We start from the raw sequence: 17,368 nt of genomic DNA, 5'->3' as shown, positions 1-17,368 counted from the left end.
GGGAGGCCAGCAGCTGTTTCCAGCCTCCAGGCTGCAGCCGGCCCCAGCTCTGGGTAGTTGCTGCCAGGCAGGAGCTCAGGCTGCTCCCAACAGGCAGCTGGGACACTGCAAGCCCTGCTGCAAGAAGCCCAGGCTCTGTGGCTATCAGTAGCTACCCAGAACCTGGGCCAGCTGCAAACATCTGCTGCTTCTCCGCCCCGGCCCTGGGCCCACTCCCAGCTGCCTCCCAGATCCGGCCCCAGGGAGGCAGCACATACCAGCAGTGCTCCCCACTGTGCTGTCCTTGCTGCTTCTGCAAAGCAGTGTTGGAACCCAGTACAGCAGGGCACAGTGCAGGGTGCAGAAAGCTGCCTGCTCCCAGCTCCCTGCTTCCCTGCCACACTTCCCCTGCAGGTAGGGGCAGCAGCAAGGGGCACAACCTTGCGCTGCTGCCCACACTGCTCCCGGCACTGCTGGTATGTGCTGCCTCCCTGGAGCCGGGTCTGGGAGGCAGCTGGGGCGGAGGGGCAGCAGATGTTTGCAGCTGGCCCAGGTTCTGGGTAGCTGCTGACAGCCACAGAGCCCGGGCTGGGGGGCAGGGGCTTTGGGTGGGGAGCAAGGGGCAACAGGGATGGGGGGCAAGGGTCATGAGCAGGGCTGGGGGGCAAGGGGCACCAGCTTTGGCTGGGGGGCAAGGGGCACAAGCAGGGCATCCTGCCATGTACTCCATGCCCTCATTTTGTTTTTCTGGCATGCCGGTACCTTCCAAGGTAGGCATTGTGGGGATTTTGGCACTCCGGCCAAACAACATTGCCTACCCCTGCACTAGAAACACTACAATGTTCTTAAGGAACTAGTTTGGCTATACCAGGGATGCTCAACCCCAGCACCTCTGGGCTAAACCCAACTTGGCTAGGAGGCAATAACCAACAGGCATCAAAAAGATGGTGAAGGTAACACCATCTGTACTATATAGCTACTGTAAAATATTAAAATGTAATGATGTCAAGAGAGAAATGAAAGGTTTTTCAAAACTGAGGTCTGGGTAACACTGGTGACCCAGGAAGCATTTGCTAGCAGTCCATGAAGAGATGGCAAGCCACACAATATTGGCTTTCTTCCACACTTCCAAACATTCAAAGAAAAGGAAGAATAGGCAGCAAAACATATATACAGGGAAACAGATGGAAAAGGAAGACAGAGCTAAAGAAGGCATTATACTGCTACAAAACTGACCCTATAGACCATGCCAGCTGCAATGCTTAGTACTTTCCTAATGCTACTTTTCCATGCAAAAAACTGCTGTATTCACCAGTGAAATTTTATGCTATCTCAAGCAGGAGGGGACAGGTCCAACAACGTCACCAATAGAGGGGGACAGATCAATCACCCTCTCCCATTCTATTATGATCCACATTAACCTTTGAAATCCTCAGCTGCAGCTGTGTAGCACAAGACCTCAGGATCTGCATAACCCTAATTTCAATATTTCTACTTAATCCCATAGCATTTTAAGACTCCTCTTTACTCAGCAAACTTAAAGTGTCAAAAGTGCTAATAGTCCCAAAGGACAGAGGATCTTGTTGGGTTTCACAACACAAAATTACTTTCATACCAATAAAGGAATTTAGCTACCAGAGAAGTGTTCACAAGTAAGGGGCCAGAATTCACCCTGAGTCTTCAAGGAATCACGAGGCTTTGTAATAATCCATTCATACTAATGGATCATACTGAACTGAGATGTTATTTGAAGATACAGAAATTATAACTTTTGCTATAGTGTTCCCATCTTCTAATTTAGTTGGTCCTTTCACATTGTGAATTTAAATTATTTATTTGTATAAGTATTAATGCCAGCAAGCATGAATCAAGCATTCCCACATCTCATTTACATGCTACATCTATCAGTTAGATTAAGCACTATCAGAAGCAAGAAAGCTACTGTGGGTAACACCTACCAGGAAAGAAAGAAGTGCATAATCATTAGCGGGTTCTTGGCAATTCCGCCAAAATGCTGATCAGTGAAGGGTTGCAGTGACTGGCTGCTACATGTGTCCCCCCAGCAATATCAAATCATTTACACACACACTTCAAATTTGATTTGTTCCTTCTTTCTTCATGCCACTAGAATGGAACAGGTGACTTACCTACTGGACTGTGAAGCCATTACCATATCAATGGTGTCCACACCAATGCCCATGATGTTAATGACAGCCTGCCCTGCTTCTGTGTTAGCCAGGCTGAAAATGCATAAAGACTGAAGGCTGGGGGCACTGCTGCAAGGTAGAAGAACACAGCCATGAGACAGCAATCATAGAAAAGGTTATTTGCCAGATTCAATACACCCGCCAAGGTGCATCATAGTCAATACCAACCCCAAAACAAGATCACATTAGAAACTCCTTAGATGGCCTTATCCATTAATTTAGCGCCAAGTAAGTTAACCCAAAGTAACTTTTACAAGTTCCCGTGCCCTCAATCACCTCTAGTTTCTTCTAATTCAGTGCACCTGGTAGAAATCTCAGAATGGGCACAACTACCAGAAAGAATACAGGCTGCCCTGGAATATATACATCAGGAGCAGACTAAGCCAAGATCCCTCTACTGATTTCCCTTCTTTTATCAGACTCTTTGAAGAACAGCACTGTTTAGCGTTCCCCCAGCCTTCACACATTTCCCTGGGTTCAGGTTAAAGCAAGGTAAACCAGAGCTGTTAAGAAACACAATATAATCATATCAATTGATTCTCCTTAATTCACATTCCAAGATGGAAACAAAAAGACTATGACAAAGGTGTTTTATCCTGCAATCAGAGTTGGCACATATAAAATGTCTTAAATTCACTGTACACTTACCTGCTATGAGGATCCATTTCAAGGCACAGGTTCAAAATAGCATGGATCAGCTGCAGGATCAGACACCCTGAAACCCAAGAACAAGCTACTCAGTCATCACTAATAGTAGTTATGGAATTTGCAGTATTTTCCAAAGGTTGCAAAGCTACGTGCAATATTATAGTAAAGAGCATAAATCTAAATACTCACTGAGATGCCTTAATTTTTTTTAAAAACAGCAAAAAAGACATTCTCTCTGAAGAAAGAATTCAGATCTGCTTCATTTGCAAAGCTATCCTTACCAATTCGCTCTCTCACTCCATGGGAGTTATAGCGCCATTTGTGGTAGTTTGGCAGCATCTCCTTCAATACAAACACGATACAGGGCATCAGTCCTTGGCTCTGTGTGCTGCCAAGCTGTCCCTAGAGGAGACAAAACCATTACATCTTAGTTCCAAAGGCATGATTTTTTTTATATGAGTGTTTTCACTCCCTCACACTCCCAGGATGGAAATAGAGACTGGAAGAATTCTGTCCAAAAAACTAAGCGGACAGATGTTTGTTCAGCAATTTCTGTTCTTTAACACTCAAAACAAGTGAAGTTTAGATGCATTATGGAGGTACACACAGTTGTACCTCTGGAAAAGGCTCAAGCTTTCCCCTTTGGCTTACCCAAATGCAGGCTCTCCAGCATGAAAAGGTGAGTGTTCCCACCCCACAGGAGAACCTCATACATTCTGGTATGTGCTTTTATTTTTTATCTTATTTCTGCACTGCCAGCTAACAGGAGCCTATGGATGACTTTACTTGTAGAATCGCTGGAGAAGCACTTACACGGACAAGAGTAGTGATTAAGTGTAGAAAGGAGATGGTGACACAGTACTCTCCCTGAGGCTGTTCTATACTCATCAACAGGTTGCCATAACCTCCTGCATTCATTCCCTCAGCACTGTGGAAAAAGAGAGATGTGTTGGTATGAAGAACAGACACCAGGCATAATGGAGGTGTGCTCACAGAGATATGCAGGTGGGGAAAGATGAAAATTACATTAATTGATGCAACTTGAGTATGAAAAGGGTGAACCCATACTGCTTGGGATCAATATCCATCCTTCCCTTAAGAAATATTACTTTGCTTTTCCTAAGGACTACCTTTTATTTAATATTTGATTAATCTAGCTTCTGCCTCCAATGTTTATGACCGGGGTGGGGTTTGTCTAAACATTTTTTTCTACTGACAAAAGCATTCCCTTCCAGGCAGCTCAGATATTTTAGTTCTGTGCAATTCATTCATGTAAATGGTACGGTAACAGAGTTTGTGTGTAAAGGAAATGGGATGTGGATTACAGTTGTTACCCAGACATGGCAGTTTCTGCTCAGAGGGGATAAGGGAGGTAAGAGGGCTCCAATAGCTGTTGCTCTACCCAACCCCCTAGATAGAGTTCAAGAGCACAATATTTTATGGTTCTTTGAAAGATTTTGATCTCACAATCAAGATGAAATCCCCTATTTCTTCTAGTATAAACTCTGAGTGATAAAAAATTAAGACAGCCTCCCAGAGTCATTCTAACTGGCATTTAACATCAAAGAACCTTGGAGTTTCTGGTAGAAGTGAATTTATACCATTTTATGATGTAAAAATGGAACCTTGGATGTTTTTATGAAGTTTGAACTGAACACTCATAAAACACTGACCCCTTAAGTGAAGTGCTATAGGAAGCACAAACAAAAAATAAATTGATTACCTAATCATGCGACTCATACTGGAAACTGGATTAGCAACAAATGGTAAGAACCCTGTATGGTGAAGGTCAGTCCAAACCTGAAGTGAAAAAGAAGTACAGGTATGTTTTCTTGTACACACAACATGCCTCACTTTCAAGAAAGTCAGACTTTTATTCCCTTACCTTGGCTGGCATCCGAGAAGCAAGTACAGTCAAACAGTTGACGCAGGATGCAATAACATCCACAGGGGGAGAAATCACAGTTGTTAACCTAAGAAACAGATAACCAATATCATACATAAAACTTCTAGAACAAATTGGCTAGGCCTACACCTAATTTTTTAGTGGTGTACAAGAAGAAAGGAGTGTGATTTGTCTATCAGAATAGTTAGAATTATACAATCCCCAATGTAAGCACAATAGTATCAGGATAATGGCACTTAATACTAAAAGGATTTACACCCCTTCCCTGCAGGTGTAGTTATATTAGTATAAGATGGCTTTCTATTAATAAAATTGCATCCACTTCAGATTATAATACTATACCACCACCACATTAAAGCACTCAACAGCTAAGAAGAGGCAAAGTTATTTGGTCTGAGCACAGACTTGGAAATGGAATCTCCTGAATTCTGTGCTGCCTTAGGCAAAATTTGCCATTGATCTGCTTCTTGTGACTTAACTGCCATTCATCTACTTACCTTTGCAACAACATGTAGATCCGCGATGTGATTGGGAGAAGACAGTCGGCTACTGACACATCAGTGCTGATGACTTTGTGTACCAGGTCAATGACTGGCTTGACCCTCTGGCAATGCTGAATCACATCTAGATAAAAAACAAACAAACAGTATTACATTCTGAAATGAAGGCAGCACTAGTCTCTCTAAACAGTCCTTGGATCATCTAATGCTACTCCCATGCTACCCCTACAACTGAGAATCTACCTTCTATAAACTACTCCTCAATCTACCCCAAATATCCAACGAAGGAAGTTTCTATTTTCCAGTGTTCATAATTGAAATTGATCGTGTTGGGATTGTGCCCCTCCCACAGCCTCCCCCACCAAAAAAACATTGAAAAGTAGGGTCTTTACTTTGACAAGCTCATGGCTTAGCATTTCTCTCATTTTATATTAGGCCGTGTCCTTACATCGTCTTGGTACTGCCTAATACCTTTTATGGAAGTAACATGATTAAATAAGAAGTGGCTCTCTGGTATATGACAAATGTTCTAAGTTCTTCCAACTCCTGTTGCATCTAACTGCTCATTCTCTTCTCTTCTTCCTCCTCTTCCAGTCTCTACAGTTCTCCTTACTCCTTTCTCAGGTGGAAATTGTTAAAACTAGCACCTCATGGAGGATCATGACAAAAGAGAGGAAAGGACAGTACCGGGCTGTCCCAGTGGAAGTCATAGAGACAATCATGTACCCAAAGCCCACTCTTGCTTTTCACACCTCATGTCAATGTTAACTAGGCTCACCAAATTCTTCTCTCTCTCAACAGCTCCCACAATTTCCAACTTGCCTCACCTGCAGTTGATACAACGTGGAGCAGCATCTCAATCTCACAAGTGAACAACGTCCAGCTGCTGTAGGAATATTCCCATCGTACAAGGTACCCCCGATCTTCCAGAATTACTTGGCCCACTGTTCCCTGAGGTATTCGCAAGTTTGTCTGACCGAGCCCTAAGGATTGGCAAGAGGTGAACCAAAAAAGAGGTGAGAATCTTATCTGCATTATCCCGTTTTAAGGACTAAAACCTATAAGCTACTTGGTTTAATGGAAGCATTCCAAAGATGAATCCACCTGACCCATTTCCTTACCCAGAGGATAGAGGAGCTTTGGTGCCTGCTTTCGCCAAAGGGTGCCATCTTCATGTGAAATCACATCAGGGGGTTTGTTCTTGTACAACTCAATGTAGAAGGACATTTTATCCAGGAAGCTATACACCTGAAAAAAGAGAGCTAGAGCATACAGCCCAAATATGACAGCTTTCTAAGGAGCTATCTAATGAGGCCATTTCCAAGGATGGATGTTTGCTTGAAATGCAGCATCTGCTCACAATATACAAAGTTTGCCTAATACAAGAACACTACCCCATGGAATTCCTTTCTCCAACTAGAATCTGAGCTAATGAACCAATTATGAGTCAAATGTTCTAACACATGTACAGCATTCAGATACATAATATCCTGACCAAACAGCACTGTAACAATGGTTGTCAGAGCCAGGTGCTGGGAAACTAGCTCTCTTAGAATTGCAATGAAATGTAAAATTTGCTTAATTATCACCAGATTTATTTGAAACTACTGGCTTCGAATCCCACATCAAAAAAAGAGAAAGCATGCAAGTTAGTCGCATGCAGAACTTTCTGAGTATGTCTATACCACTAACTGCACCAGGTATGCCAGAACATGCCGTACTGCAGTATGCAGGCTACCTCCTGAATTGGCAATAGCCTACCTCTTGGCAGAGCCTATCCCTTCTGGTTCAGAAGACAAGGATAGCATGTTTCAGCATATTGCTACTGGCAATTTAGTGATATAGACATGCCCTCAGTCTTTCACATCTGGTGCACCAAACATTTGGGGGCCAGGTAATATTACTCTATAATGCATACGAGAGACTTGAGTTCTTAGTCACTTGAACTCTAGACTATCTGCACTATGGTGGCAAAAAAATCAGTCTCAAAAAGCATGTGTCCCTTATAACCTGTAACAGTAATCCTTCTAGCAGACTTTGAAGGGAGTCCTGTACATATCTCCCTGGCCAAATGTTTCATAGCTATTGCTCAGAACATAAAGTGTGGGATGTGTGGCTTCTCTGTCTAAGAATAAAGCAGCTTCTAGACTCCAGAACAGATTCCATACCTTTTTTGCAGTAGATTTATCTGACACAAGGGCTTGGAGTAGCTGAAGGAGAGGAGAGAGATGATGGGGGAACATCCCACACACACTGTCCAGGATAATGCCAAGACCTGCAGTTGGCTCCTGGAGGTAAAAACAATAAAGAAATTTTCCTTTATAAAAAGGTATTACAAGGTCAGTTACAAAGAAAAAGAGCAAGAAACATTTTCTAAGTCAATAGAAGAAAGCAGTTTACTCTGGCTCCTGAATTTGGAGTATTTACATTTCATCTGCAAATCCTAGTATTCGAAGGTCTGAAGAAGCCCCACAGTCATCTATTTGTAACATTTATCCCCACTTCACAGAAAGTTTACCTTCTCAGATTAGCCAAAGTGTCATTCAGAACACATCTGATCAGAATTAGGAGGTGATGCAAGATGCTTATATTCCAATACTTCCTGCCCCACACTAGTATACATTAAGCAAATGGTTCAAGTGATCATTAATTTCCTCTCTAATGAACATGCACATGACATTAATCATGTCCAAAGCCTCGTTTCAGCACCTGGTTTTACTCTGATGAGCAACTGGCGTTGATACAACTTGGGTGAAAGACTGCATGCAAAATATAACATACAAAAGTAGAACAAACATGTTTGGGTTAACTGAATTCTAATGAAGACAGATTACCTTGCTAAGGAAAGAATAGCTTGTTCTCCTCCAACACCACTATGCATCAAGATCAAAAACAACATAGCATTTGATTCTAGCACTTAATTCTAATGCAAGAGTTCCAGTCAGAAGGAAACTATTCATCTTCACAATCCCAGCCTTTCCTTAATATACATTAAGCTTGCTTTGTGACCACCCTCCTACAGTGCAGCTAAGACTGTCTTCTAGAAAGTCTGGAGGAGGGAGAGTTAAAGGTAAACCACAGAGAGAGATAAATTGGAAGTAGCTATACTATCCTTTCTAGAAACTAGTTACTAAGGTGAATGTACACAGGCAACCCGTTTCTTTCCCAAAAGAAACCTCAAGCATACTCACTGTCCTCCAGAAGAGCTGGGGAATGCTGGAAGCTGCTAGAACTTCACATGCAGCATCAATTATATCCTTCAAAGAAAGAAGGAAAGGAGAAAATAAGGTTATTTCATATAAACAGTTTCTAAATAGCTTACGTTCAATACTTACCCACTATACTGCAGCTGCATAGTCAAGAGGAAAAATATACAAATCTATCCTAACCCAGAATACACCCAAACTCTCTTAAAAATCATGTTCACTATCAATGAGGTGATTGGGTAAGGACAGAATAAACCCGCTACAAATTTCATGGACCACGTGCTGTCTTCCCCAAGCTAGGTAACCTGTGTTATTACAGGATACATTATCCCATGTTTTTGGGATCAACATTCCACCATTCTGTTTCAAAGCATTAAGAAAACTAAATGTAAGAAGTATTATTCTGCACTTTTCAATACTGCTCACCAGACCTGTGAGAACAATGAAACTTGCACCACCCAGCTGGGGAGGCAACACAGTAAACCAGAATTATCTAAGCCGGGGTGGGCAATTATTTGGGCTGGAGAGCCACTTAAGGAGTTTGGGTGAACTGTCGTGGCTGGGACTGGGTAGTGCAGCAATTGATCCTACCCAGCCCCAGGCCTGTCCCCCCACCACACCCACCACCAGGGGCGCTGGACAGACCTGGTGGGCAGGGTTTCCATGGAGACCAGCCTGGGACCCCCATGGGCAGGGCACGCTCAGCCAGGGTGAGATGGGATGAGGCTATGGGCAAACGGGGAGCAGCGTCCGGAATCACAGAGTCATGACAGCATGGGGCTGGGGGCCAAGGCAGAGTTGCAATCTGTTCCCTGCACATCTCTGCGATTAGCACTGGTTCCATGGGCAAGGACATGCAGGGAGCAGATCGCAGCTGTCTCAGGCCTCAACCCTGCCCTGTAACTACCATGTGATCCTGGCCCCAGTCCTGGACCCACCTGCCTGTCTTACTCCTGGATGCTGCTCCCCGCCTGCCCACAGTCCCATCCCGTCTGCCTAGCCGAGCACACCTTGCCTGCAGGAAACCCAGACATGAGTGGAGACTCCATGGAGACCCCACCCACCCACTCCATTCAGCGCCCCAGGAGGTTGGTATGAGGCAGATAAGCCAGGGTGCCCAGGCAGCAGCGGCAGTGACACTGGCAGCCAGAAAGAGTGAGCTGCCACTGTGGGGGCCACTGGGAAGCCGAGTCCAGTGGCTGCGCCACCCCCAGCCTGCTGCCACACCGCAGGCAGCAGGACTGGTCGCACACACCACTGCCAGAGCTGCCTCGCATGCCTGGGCCAGGTGTGGCTGGGGGGGTGTCTGCCACAAGCTGGATAGAACCCCTTGGCAACCTGGATCTGGCCCATGGCCACAATTTGCCCACCCCTGACCTGAAGAGTGTATTGCATGGCATCCCAAAAGGAGAATTTACACTCATAACTTAGGTAGTCAGTTGGGAATGTTTGATTATATTAAATGATAACAGATGCAACAAACTTCAGGCACTGACCTGCTGATTGCCTAGTGTACGTAACTCCAGTGAGGTCAGGACAAAGGAAAGCAACCCATAAATACACATGCAAGCGGTGCTGGCGGTACACTGGAACATAAAGATAGGTCAGTGAGTGAATGAACAATATCAACTACCAGAGTATTTGCTACTATGTTGCAGCTGCATTCAGAGTATTCAGCCCATTATGGGCATCTGTGTTTTGAGCAACTGCTCTTTTAATGCAGGCTTAATAGGAAAGAAATTTCAAGATTCAGGATGTAACTGACGTAACTATTGCAAAATAGTGAATCTGGAGCCAGTCATTTATGAAGTGCTACATAAAGCAAATTATTTTGGCAGGTGGAAGCCCCAGCCCCACTATCCTTAGAATGCTTTTCAAAAGGACTATAAAGGGAAGCATTCAACAAATAAAAATAGAAGGGATTTTCTCTCATCAGCTTCTACCTGAAAATTATACCAGGTTTCAAATAGTGTAATATGGAAGCAAACAATCTAGTGAAACAGTCTGGGCAGAAAGGTAACGGAAGCAAATCATCTAAACCAAAGCTTCCCAAACTTTTTCTTATTGCATACCCTCTTCCAGATTTACTAGCTGCCCCGTACCTCAACCAGCATACATTTTATATTTTAACCCCTTAAATGCCAATTATTATTATAATGAAAATTAAATTTGCCATCACAATTTCTCCTTTGTACCCCCCGAAGATGTCTTGGGTACCCCAAGAGGTATGTGTACCACAGTTTGGGAATCCGTGATCTAAGTAAAGAGATACAGCATATGGTGCTCATTATCAAATCAAATAATATAATAAACAGGATATTAAATGTCCAATAAATTTGACTGAGCAGGTTGTCTAGCCACTGGCCAAATCTCAACTTGCTCTGGTTACATATAGTTCCTAACAGAACTTATGGAACTCATTTTTATTTACCCTTTGAATTTACAAATCCTTCCTATTACTTTCATAGTAATTTCCAATTTACAAAGAAAAAAAAATTCAAGACTACAAATCTGTTCTCATTTACCAGCAAGTATTTTGCTAAGTACTCTGCTTACAGCAACCTGGACTTCCAGGAATACTGGCCCAAAATACCTGCATCGTCTTATATCTTTATATGACTAGTACACAAAGTTTTCTCCCCCCTGAACAGTGTACAAATACAATCATACAAAACTCACATTCTTCCCCCCACTGCTAAGCGATCGGAGAAGTTTGGTCAGATACTGGAACACATTAAGCTGAATAGCGGTACTCCCCATTCGCCTGATTACATTTGTTGACTCTTCTGGGCTTATTGTATGGCGAAGCAAAGCCCAGGCCAAGAGAACAGGGGCATTATGCGAAACATCCCCTAATGTCAGCAGTAGACGGTCCATTTCCTGCTTAGAAGAAAGGATACAAGCAAAACAGTCAATACAGTCTGAAAGAAGCCCTAGCCCAGCAAGCATTAGGTTGACAGAGGATTAGTTCAAAGTCACCTTTTTATTAGAGATGCATTGATATATCGGTCCATATCGGATCGGCACCAATAAAAGGAAAATTGACATTATCGGCAATCAGCTTTTTTTTGGCCAGTGTAGCCGATAATGTCACCGATAAATGCCGCATGCAAGTCCACAGCCACAGCATGCATGTGGCCAGGAATGCAGCCCAGCAGCTTGGAGAGCAGTGTCTGGCCAGTAAGTCTGTGGAGGGGAAGGGGCAGGAGGAGGAAAGGGGCCTGGGAAGCAGCTCAAAGCACCCATGGCAAGGAAGGGAGTGTGGCTGAGGCAGAGGTAGGCGCTGCCCAGCTGAGGTGGGGCACAGAACGGAGCTGCAGGCAACTCATTCAGGGGACACAGGGGAGCAAGGAGAGGGGGGGGCTCCCCACTGCTGCATGCACCCCCAGGGGAAGCATGCACCCCTAGATTTGTGCTTGGGGTGAGGGTAGGCTGCCCACTGCAGGCTTGGGGCCAAGGATTGTGCCAACCTCTTCCCAGCAGGGGAGCTGGGCCGGGGCTGTGCTCGGGGGTGGGCTGGCGGGGGGGCTACGGCATGGGCTACAGCCACCCCAAATTTCCCTGCAGCCCCCCTTCCAGTGCCACCATCACCAGTCCCACGCCCCACCCCAGCCTAGCCTCCCCCCTGCTAGGAAGAGGCCAGCATAGCCCCTGGCCCTAAGCCCACAGTGGGCAGCCCGCCCTCACCCCATGTGCAAATCAAGGGGGCACATGCCCCTCATACCTCCCCCAGGGATGTGTGCTGTAGTGGGAGCCGCCTTCTCCTCTCCCCCCGGGATGAGCCATCTGAAGCTTCGCCCCAGCTGGGCAGCACCTGTCCCTGCCCTGGCCCCACTCCCTCCCTCACCGTGGAGGCCTCGATCTGCCTCTCACATGTCCCTCCCCCTCCCCCTCCTTAAGCCCCTAGAGACTTACTGGCCGGATGCTTCTCTCCAAGCTGCCAGGCTGCATATCGGCTATTGGATCGGTATCAGACAATATGGCTGTTTAATAATCAGCCATCAGTATCAGCCAAAAAAGAAACTTTACCAGTGCACACCCCTACTTTTTATGCTGATAACCATCTTCAATAAAAGATCTACTGAACTGGCCCCACTGCATGCTTTCAGCAAGAAACAGCATAGCATGTTTCTTTCTTCCATTATGCTGGTTCACATTTTGGGGAAGGAGGTGAAGTTGCTACACAAATAAAGGACAATGCATCTCTAATGAAAATATCAGACAGCCCCTTCTTGAACTCAAAGTTTGTTATGTTGTCACAAGCATTTTAGTGAAACTAACAAACTTAAAACTCAAAGATAAGTACAATGCTGGCCTGAAAAGATCAGTCACAGAATCAGCAGCACCAGGATTTCTTCTTTAACTGACCGGACCCACTACATTTTCTAGCCTGCAATTATTCTCTATTTTAAAGATCCTTGGAACATCATATCACAGAACAGATACTTAGTTTCTACCCATTTTAACAAGTTCACATTAAGCCTGTTTGCTCTTCATCTCCATATTTTCATAAAGCATTCCAAAAGAATCTCAAAGGTGAGCCACAGCAGATAAATAAGAGAAGGGAGTAATTTCATGTTTTTCTTACTTGCCCCTGGCATAATGAAGAAGTTAGCTCTGATAGTCATTATGCAAGCCCAGGGAACACATTTCACAGACGAGTCCTCTCCACAGTTCCAACAGCCTGACTTTGGGCAATTACAGTGTTTTCTAATTACAAGGGAATACCAAATGGCATGAGACTTTCTAAAGGCTTACCTGGTGAACATGCCCATTATTGGCTAACTTATGTTCTTCTGTTCTATCATCCAAAGCACGTTCATGCAGGGAGTCAATTTCCATGCCCTCCACAAGAATAAGAGCACTGAAGTAGCTTGACCCAGAAGAAAAAAAAATTGAAGCTTTGTTTAAAAATTCAGCAAAAATGGGGGAAGTAAAGGAATAAGAACAAATAGTTTATCAGCTTTACATTTGCTCAACAATCTCTAAAGGGAAGAAAAAACAAAGTGAAAGGTAAGAACAGCTAATCTGACAAACCCATGTTCTTGGATCATGATATGTCAATAAACATTGAGTTAAGTCTTCAAACTTATCTACTGCTAGTTAGATAGTTACAAACAGGAAAATTAGAATTATTTGGTGATGGCCTTTCTTTCTATAAAAATCTCTGAAATGTTAAGTCACATCAACTGTTTCATGCCAGAAACAAAGACAATGGATGGGGCTGCACAGAAAGTAAAGGTGTGATGGCAGCACATGCAGGTAAACCTACACCAGCTTCAGTCTAGCCAGCACAGTTAAAAATGGCAGTGAGGATAAGACAGCACTGCCTTCAGCAAAGACTAGCAGTACAAGCCTTTCAATGATCCTGGGTACGTATTCCAGTTGCTGCTGCCCTATGCCGAGAAGCCAATGATATCGTGTCCCCATTGCTACAAATACCCATGTCAGCTAGACTAAAGTTAGTACATATATGCTTACCCAGGTTAAAATCACACCTGTATCTTGCAAAAAATACCCTCAGCCTAACCAGAAGTGATTTTTTTATCCTTATCACCAGTTTGAAATGCTGTTTATAGAAATGATGATTTTGGAGAACACCAGCAAGACACAAATATTTCCTCTAATGAAGAAAATAATCAGTTAATTCCTTACTAACTGAACACAGTCAAAATACTTACCCAATACGATCCACCAGATGATCCATGCTTTCATCTACCAAGTGCCTATTGGTCTGTCTAGAGCCAAATCCCTGATCTCTGAACATCCTGGCAAATGCCAACAGTTCATCAGGCGCCATTTCAAAGTAAGCATAGTAAAGAAAGATGACTTCCAAAAGCATGGATTGCTCACGGAGGCACTGCACAAACCAGCGGGATACCTGGCGCTCTGTCTGTACAAGGAGAAGAGCCTTAATGTTACAGCTGAAGCAAGCAGACCAATGCAACAAAAAAACAAGAGAATCAGAAGCAATTCATCAGCATCTTTAAGTCAGTGATTTAACACTAATGGTGCTAGAATCTCTTCTGACATGAACTCCAAAAATCTGGTAAAAATCACCTCCTCAATTGTGGCTGGCAAATCCCAACATGCAGGAATTAAGTAAAGATAAATATCATTGGGTTCCAGAGACTCTTATGAAGCCCACAGAGTTGAAGACAGGGGAGAAACACCTATCCCTAGCCCAGGAAACATTGTCCAAAGTTGCCAGAATGCTAAATGGTTCAGTTTAATTAATTCTGTGGGTTTTATTTAAAAATTAAAATACATGTTACAAACAGTCACAACCGCAGAATAGACAGGAGCTGGTGCTCTGCTGATAGCTGAACTCTTTTGCTACTAGAGATCAGAATTCAGTTTTCTAGCTCATTCCTTAGCTCCTAAATGAAAATATGACCAGAGTAATACCAAAGGAAAGTATTTCCTGTGGCTTGTGAGAATGCTAGAAATGTCCTTATTAACTGCATGTACACACACACACACTTTCCCGATTAACTGACCATGCAGTGAGCAAACAAAATATAGCTTTGATAAAGAAAATGGAAGAAACAAAATACCATGAGATTTCCATGCGTTTCCCAAGTAGGAGCTTCTGCTTTGTACAGCTCTTCAAACTGTTTCCTATAATTAGGAACCAGTTCCTTTTCCAGCTTTTCAACACACTGGGAGTATTGTGCCTTAAAGAAAAAACAGACATTTCACACGTATGCACATATACTGTTTAAATACACACATGGGCAAACAATGCATCCCTTGTATATACTGAATATAGCACTGAGATTTGATTTGGGAAAAGGTTCAAGTATGTACCATGTAAGGGTGCCTCTCATCCTGAAAATAAGTAAGGAGGTGGAGGACACAGCACAGAATGCAGACCCTTTCTTCATAGTAATAGTCAGCCAGCTGTAAAGACACAAGTCATTAGGATCATCTACTGCTATCTAACTCTCTTCTCTCCTCCAGTACCTCATCATCGTCTCCAACCAAACTCCAAAGACAATATGCAAAAACAAGCATCAATGAATAGGCATGGTGTTACCAAACAATTTTTAAGTCACCTGAAAAAAATATTTTAAACTTTTTCTTACACACAAGCACGCACACTCCTTTTGCCTGTTATAATGGTTCCATAATCCCATTGCTATCTGACAAATGAAGGAAGGCAGCAAAGTAAGGGAAGGAGAGATTAACTGCCATTCGGCTTAGCCCCACTGATCTGTTTCAGTCTTCCAAAGTCATCTCTTTGGATTAATGGACACCTTAGAAGTGCTTGCATGGACTTATTGTCATCAGAACACCCAGAAAGTCCCCCTCTACAGTAACTGTTGAAGCTTTTTTTGTGTATATTCATCCCCTCATTTAATCAAAAAATCCTCCCAGACTTGCAGTTTAAACTGCAGGAGCACTTCAGTCATTCCAACCTTTCCTGAACAGTACAGTTAGTTCACTGCTAACATATTCTTCCAAAAACAAAAGAATAAGGAAAACTACTGACCTTCAGCATCAGAGCCTGACTCTGTCTTTCATCCTGCAGAACAGTCTGCAAGCAAATCACAAGACAATGACAAAGTGACTATTCTGCACTTTTCATACACACTATTCAACCAGAAAGTATCACACTGAAAGTAACAAGAGGAATTTAGACACCACTTCTTGTGAGAGGTTAGGTATCAGAAGTACAGATCATAGATTTCACTTGCAAAGCACAGCCTTGCCCCTTTTAGCAAATCCCCTCTCTTAGACACCTGTCACTGCAGTATATTCCTGGGGCTAAGAATTCAAAAGAATGCCCTTAACCAGCTCAAACCAGACAGAAGGATATACAATAAAACCAGACCTGAAATAAAGGTATTTCCTGTCTGTAATGGAAGAAAAGCTACAATGGTATTTGCATTATACGTTGCCAGGCTTGTCAATGAACTACCTGCCTTGAGGGAAGAAGAGAGCAAAATGATCAAGACATGGACTACAGACCTTCAGTGAATCCCTGGTGCCCCTGTAATCTTCCTGAAGATAACACTGTAGCAACTGTACACTCTGTTCTTCATCCAGACCCTGAAACAACAGCAAGGGATGCTCAATGGTGGTAAAGAATAAACCAAGGCAGCTGAGCTCATCAAAAGGTGCCAAGTCTCAAAACTTTCAGGCAGCTTTGTCTCTTTGGATTAAATAGTTCCAAAACATGTAATTGTTTTTAAAGGAAAGCAGAATATAAACTGTGAAATTATTTAAATGTAGCTTGTTCAACTACAGCACCAGCACAATGGATCATATAAACAAAGGTACCATCCTTGCCTGGTCACCTGGTTCTAGCTTTTGATTAAAAGGAATCCAATTCCACAGGCAATTACCTAAGTTTTTTAAACATGACAAATGATTTTGGAGTACCTAAATTTTTAGTTGCCCAGTTTCAGATGCCTTAAATGACCCCCTTTTTAAGAGGGATCAATACTTACGAAAAAACAGACCCTTTATAGGCTGTCTCCATGCGGACACCAAGATTCAAAGCACCCAGAAGTCACTGACCATTTTTGAAAACGTTGGTCTGCTGCCTCTGCATAACCTGTTTTTGCACAACTGAGCTTGATTCTTACACTCTTTTCAATCTCTACTGAATATTAAAAAGTCTTATTAAACTAAATTGAGCTTCAGAAAGCAGAACTCAAGTTGTTTTAAACAAATACCAATAAGAAATTACTTCCACCTGAAAAACACACCATGTACAAAAAATACATGTCCATCTGAGAACTAAGGAAAGGTCCTATGTGGAAGCATTACCACAGAGAAGTACAAAAGTAAGTCTTTGTCCTTACAACAGGAGATAAATTAGAAAGAATTACAACTTAGTTACTTTACTCAGAGATAAGATGCAATGCACTGGCTTTAGAAAGCACAGTATCAAGTCCCCTGACAACACCTGAA

The 17,368-nt window shown here is 43.3% G+C and overlaps 1 protein-coding gene across 9 annotated transcripts in view; it reads right to left on the bottom strand.

Moving 5' to 3' along the window:
- Window positions 1–17,368, bottom strand: part of NUP188 (nucleoporin 188) — a 42,187-nt gene that overhangs the window by 18,320 nt on the left and 6,499 nt on the right. For 3 of the 9 annotated variants that reach the window (XM_025204963.1, XM_025204968.1, XM_025204967.1), the window contains 20 exons: window positions 16,421–16,501; window positions 15,942–15,986; window positions 15,257–15,349; window positions 15,004–15,123; window positions 14,128–14,339; window positions 13,205–13,319; window positions 11,126–11,329; window positions 10,682–10,702; window positions 9,943–10,032; window positions 8,432–8,497; window positions 7,409–7,528; window positions 6,362–6,488; window positions 6,068–6,223; window positions 5,238–5,364; window positions 4,720–4,807; window positions 4,558–4,634; window positions 3,648–3,762; window positions 3,116–3,236; window positions 2,835–2,901; window positions 2,127–2,255 (listed from right to left, as the gene is read on the bottom strand). In XM_025204963.1, coding sequence (XP_025060748.1) covers window positions 2,127–2,255; window positions 2,835–2,901; window positions 3,116–3,236; window positions 3,648–3,762; window positions 4,558–4,634; window positions 4,720–4,807; window positions 5,238–5,364; window positions 6,068–6,223; window positions 6,362–6,488; window positions 7,409–7,528; window positions 8,432–8,497; window positions 9,943–10,032; window positions 10,682–10,702; window positions 11,126–11,329; window positions 13,205–13,319; window positions 14,128–14,339; window positions 15,004–15,123; window positions 15,257–15,349; window positions 15,942–15,986; window positions 16,421–16,501 — 2,174 coding nt within the window. Of the gene's footprint in view, window positions 1–2,126; window positions 2,256–2,834; window positions 2,902–3,115; window positions 3,237–3,647; window positions 3,763–4,557; window positions 4,635–4,719; window positions 4,808–5,237; window positions 5,365–6,067; window positions 6,224–6,361; window positions 6,489–7,408; window positions 7,529–8,431; window positions 8,498–9,942; window positions 10,033–10,681; window positions 10,703–11,125; window positions 11,330–13,204; window positions 13,348–14,127; window positions 14,340–15,003; window positions 15,124–15,256; window positions 15,350–15,941; window positions 15,987–16,420; window positions 16,502–17,368 lie in introns of those variants that run through there. The other 6 variants (XM_025204966.1, XM_014520269.2, XM_025204965.1 and 3 more) reach the window with 5 other exon arrangements.

The sequence above is a fragment of the Alligator sinensis genome, unplaced genomic scaffold (assembly GCF_000455745.1).
Source record: "Alligator sinensis unplaced genomic scaffold, ASM45574v1 scaffold388_2, whole genome shotgun sequence".
NCBI lineage: Eukaryota > Metazoa > Chordata > Crocodylia > Alligatoridae > Alligator > Alligator sinensis.
The sequence above is the reverse complement of the archived record's forward strand: the minus strand, read 5'-3'. Positions and strand labels throughout refer to the sequence as shown.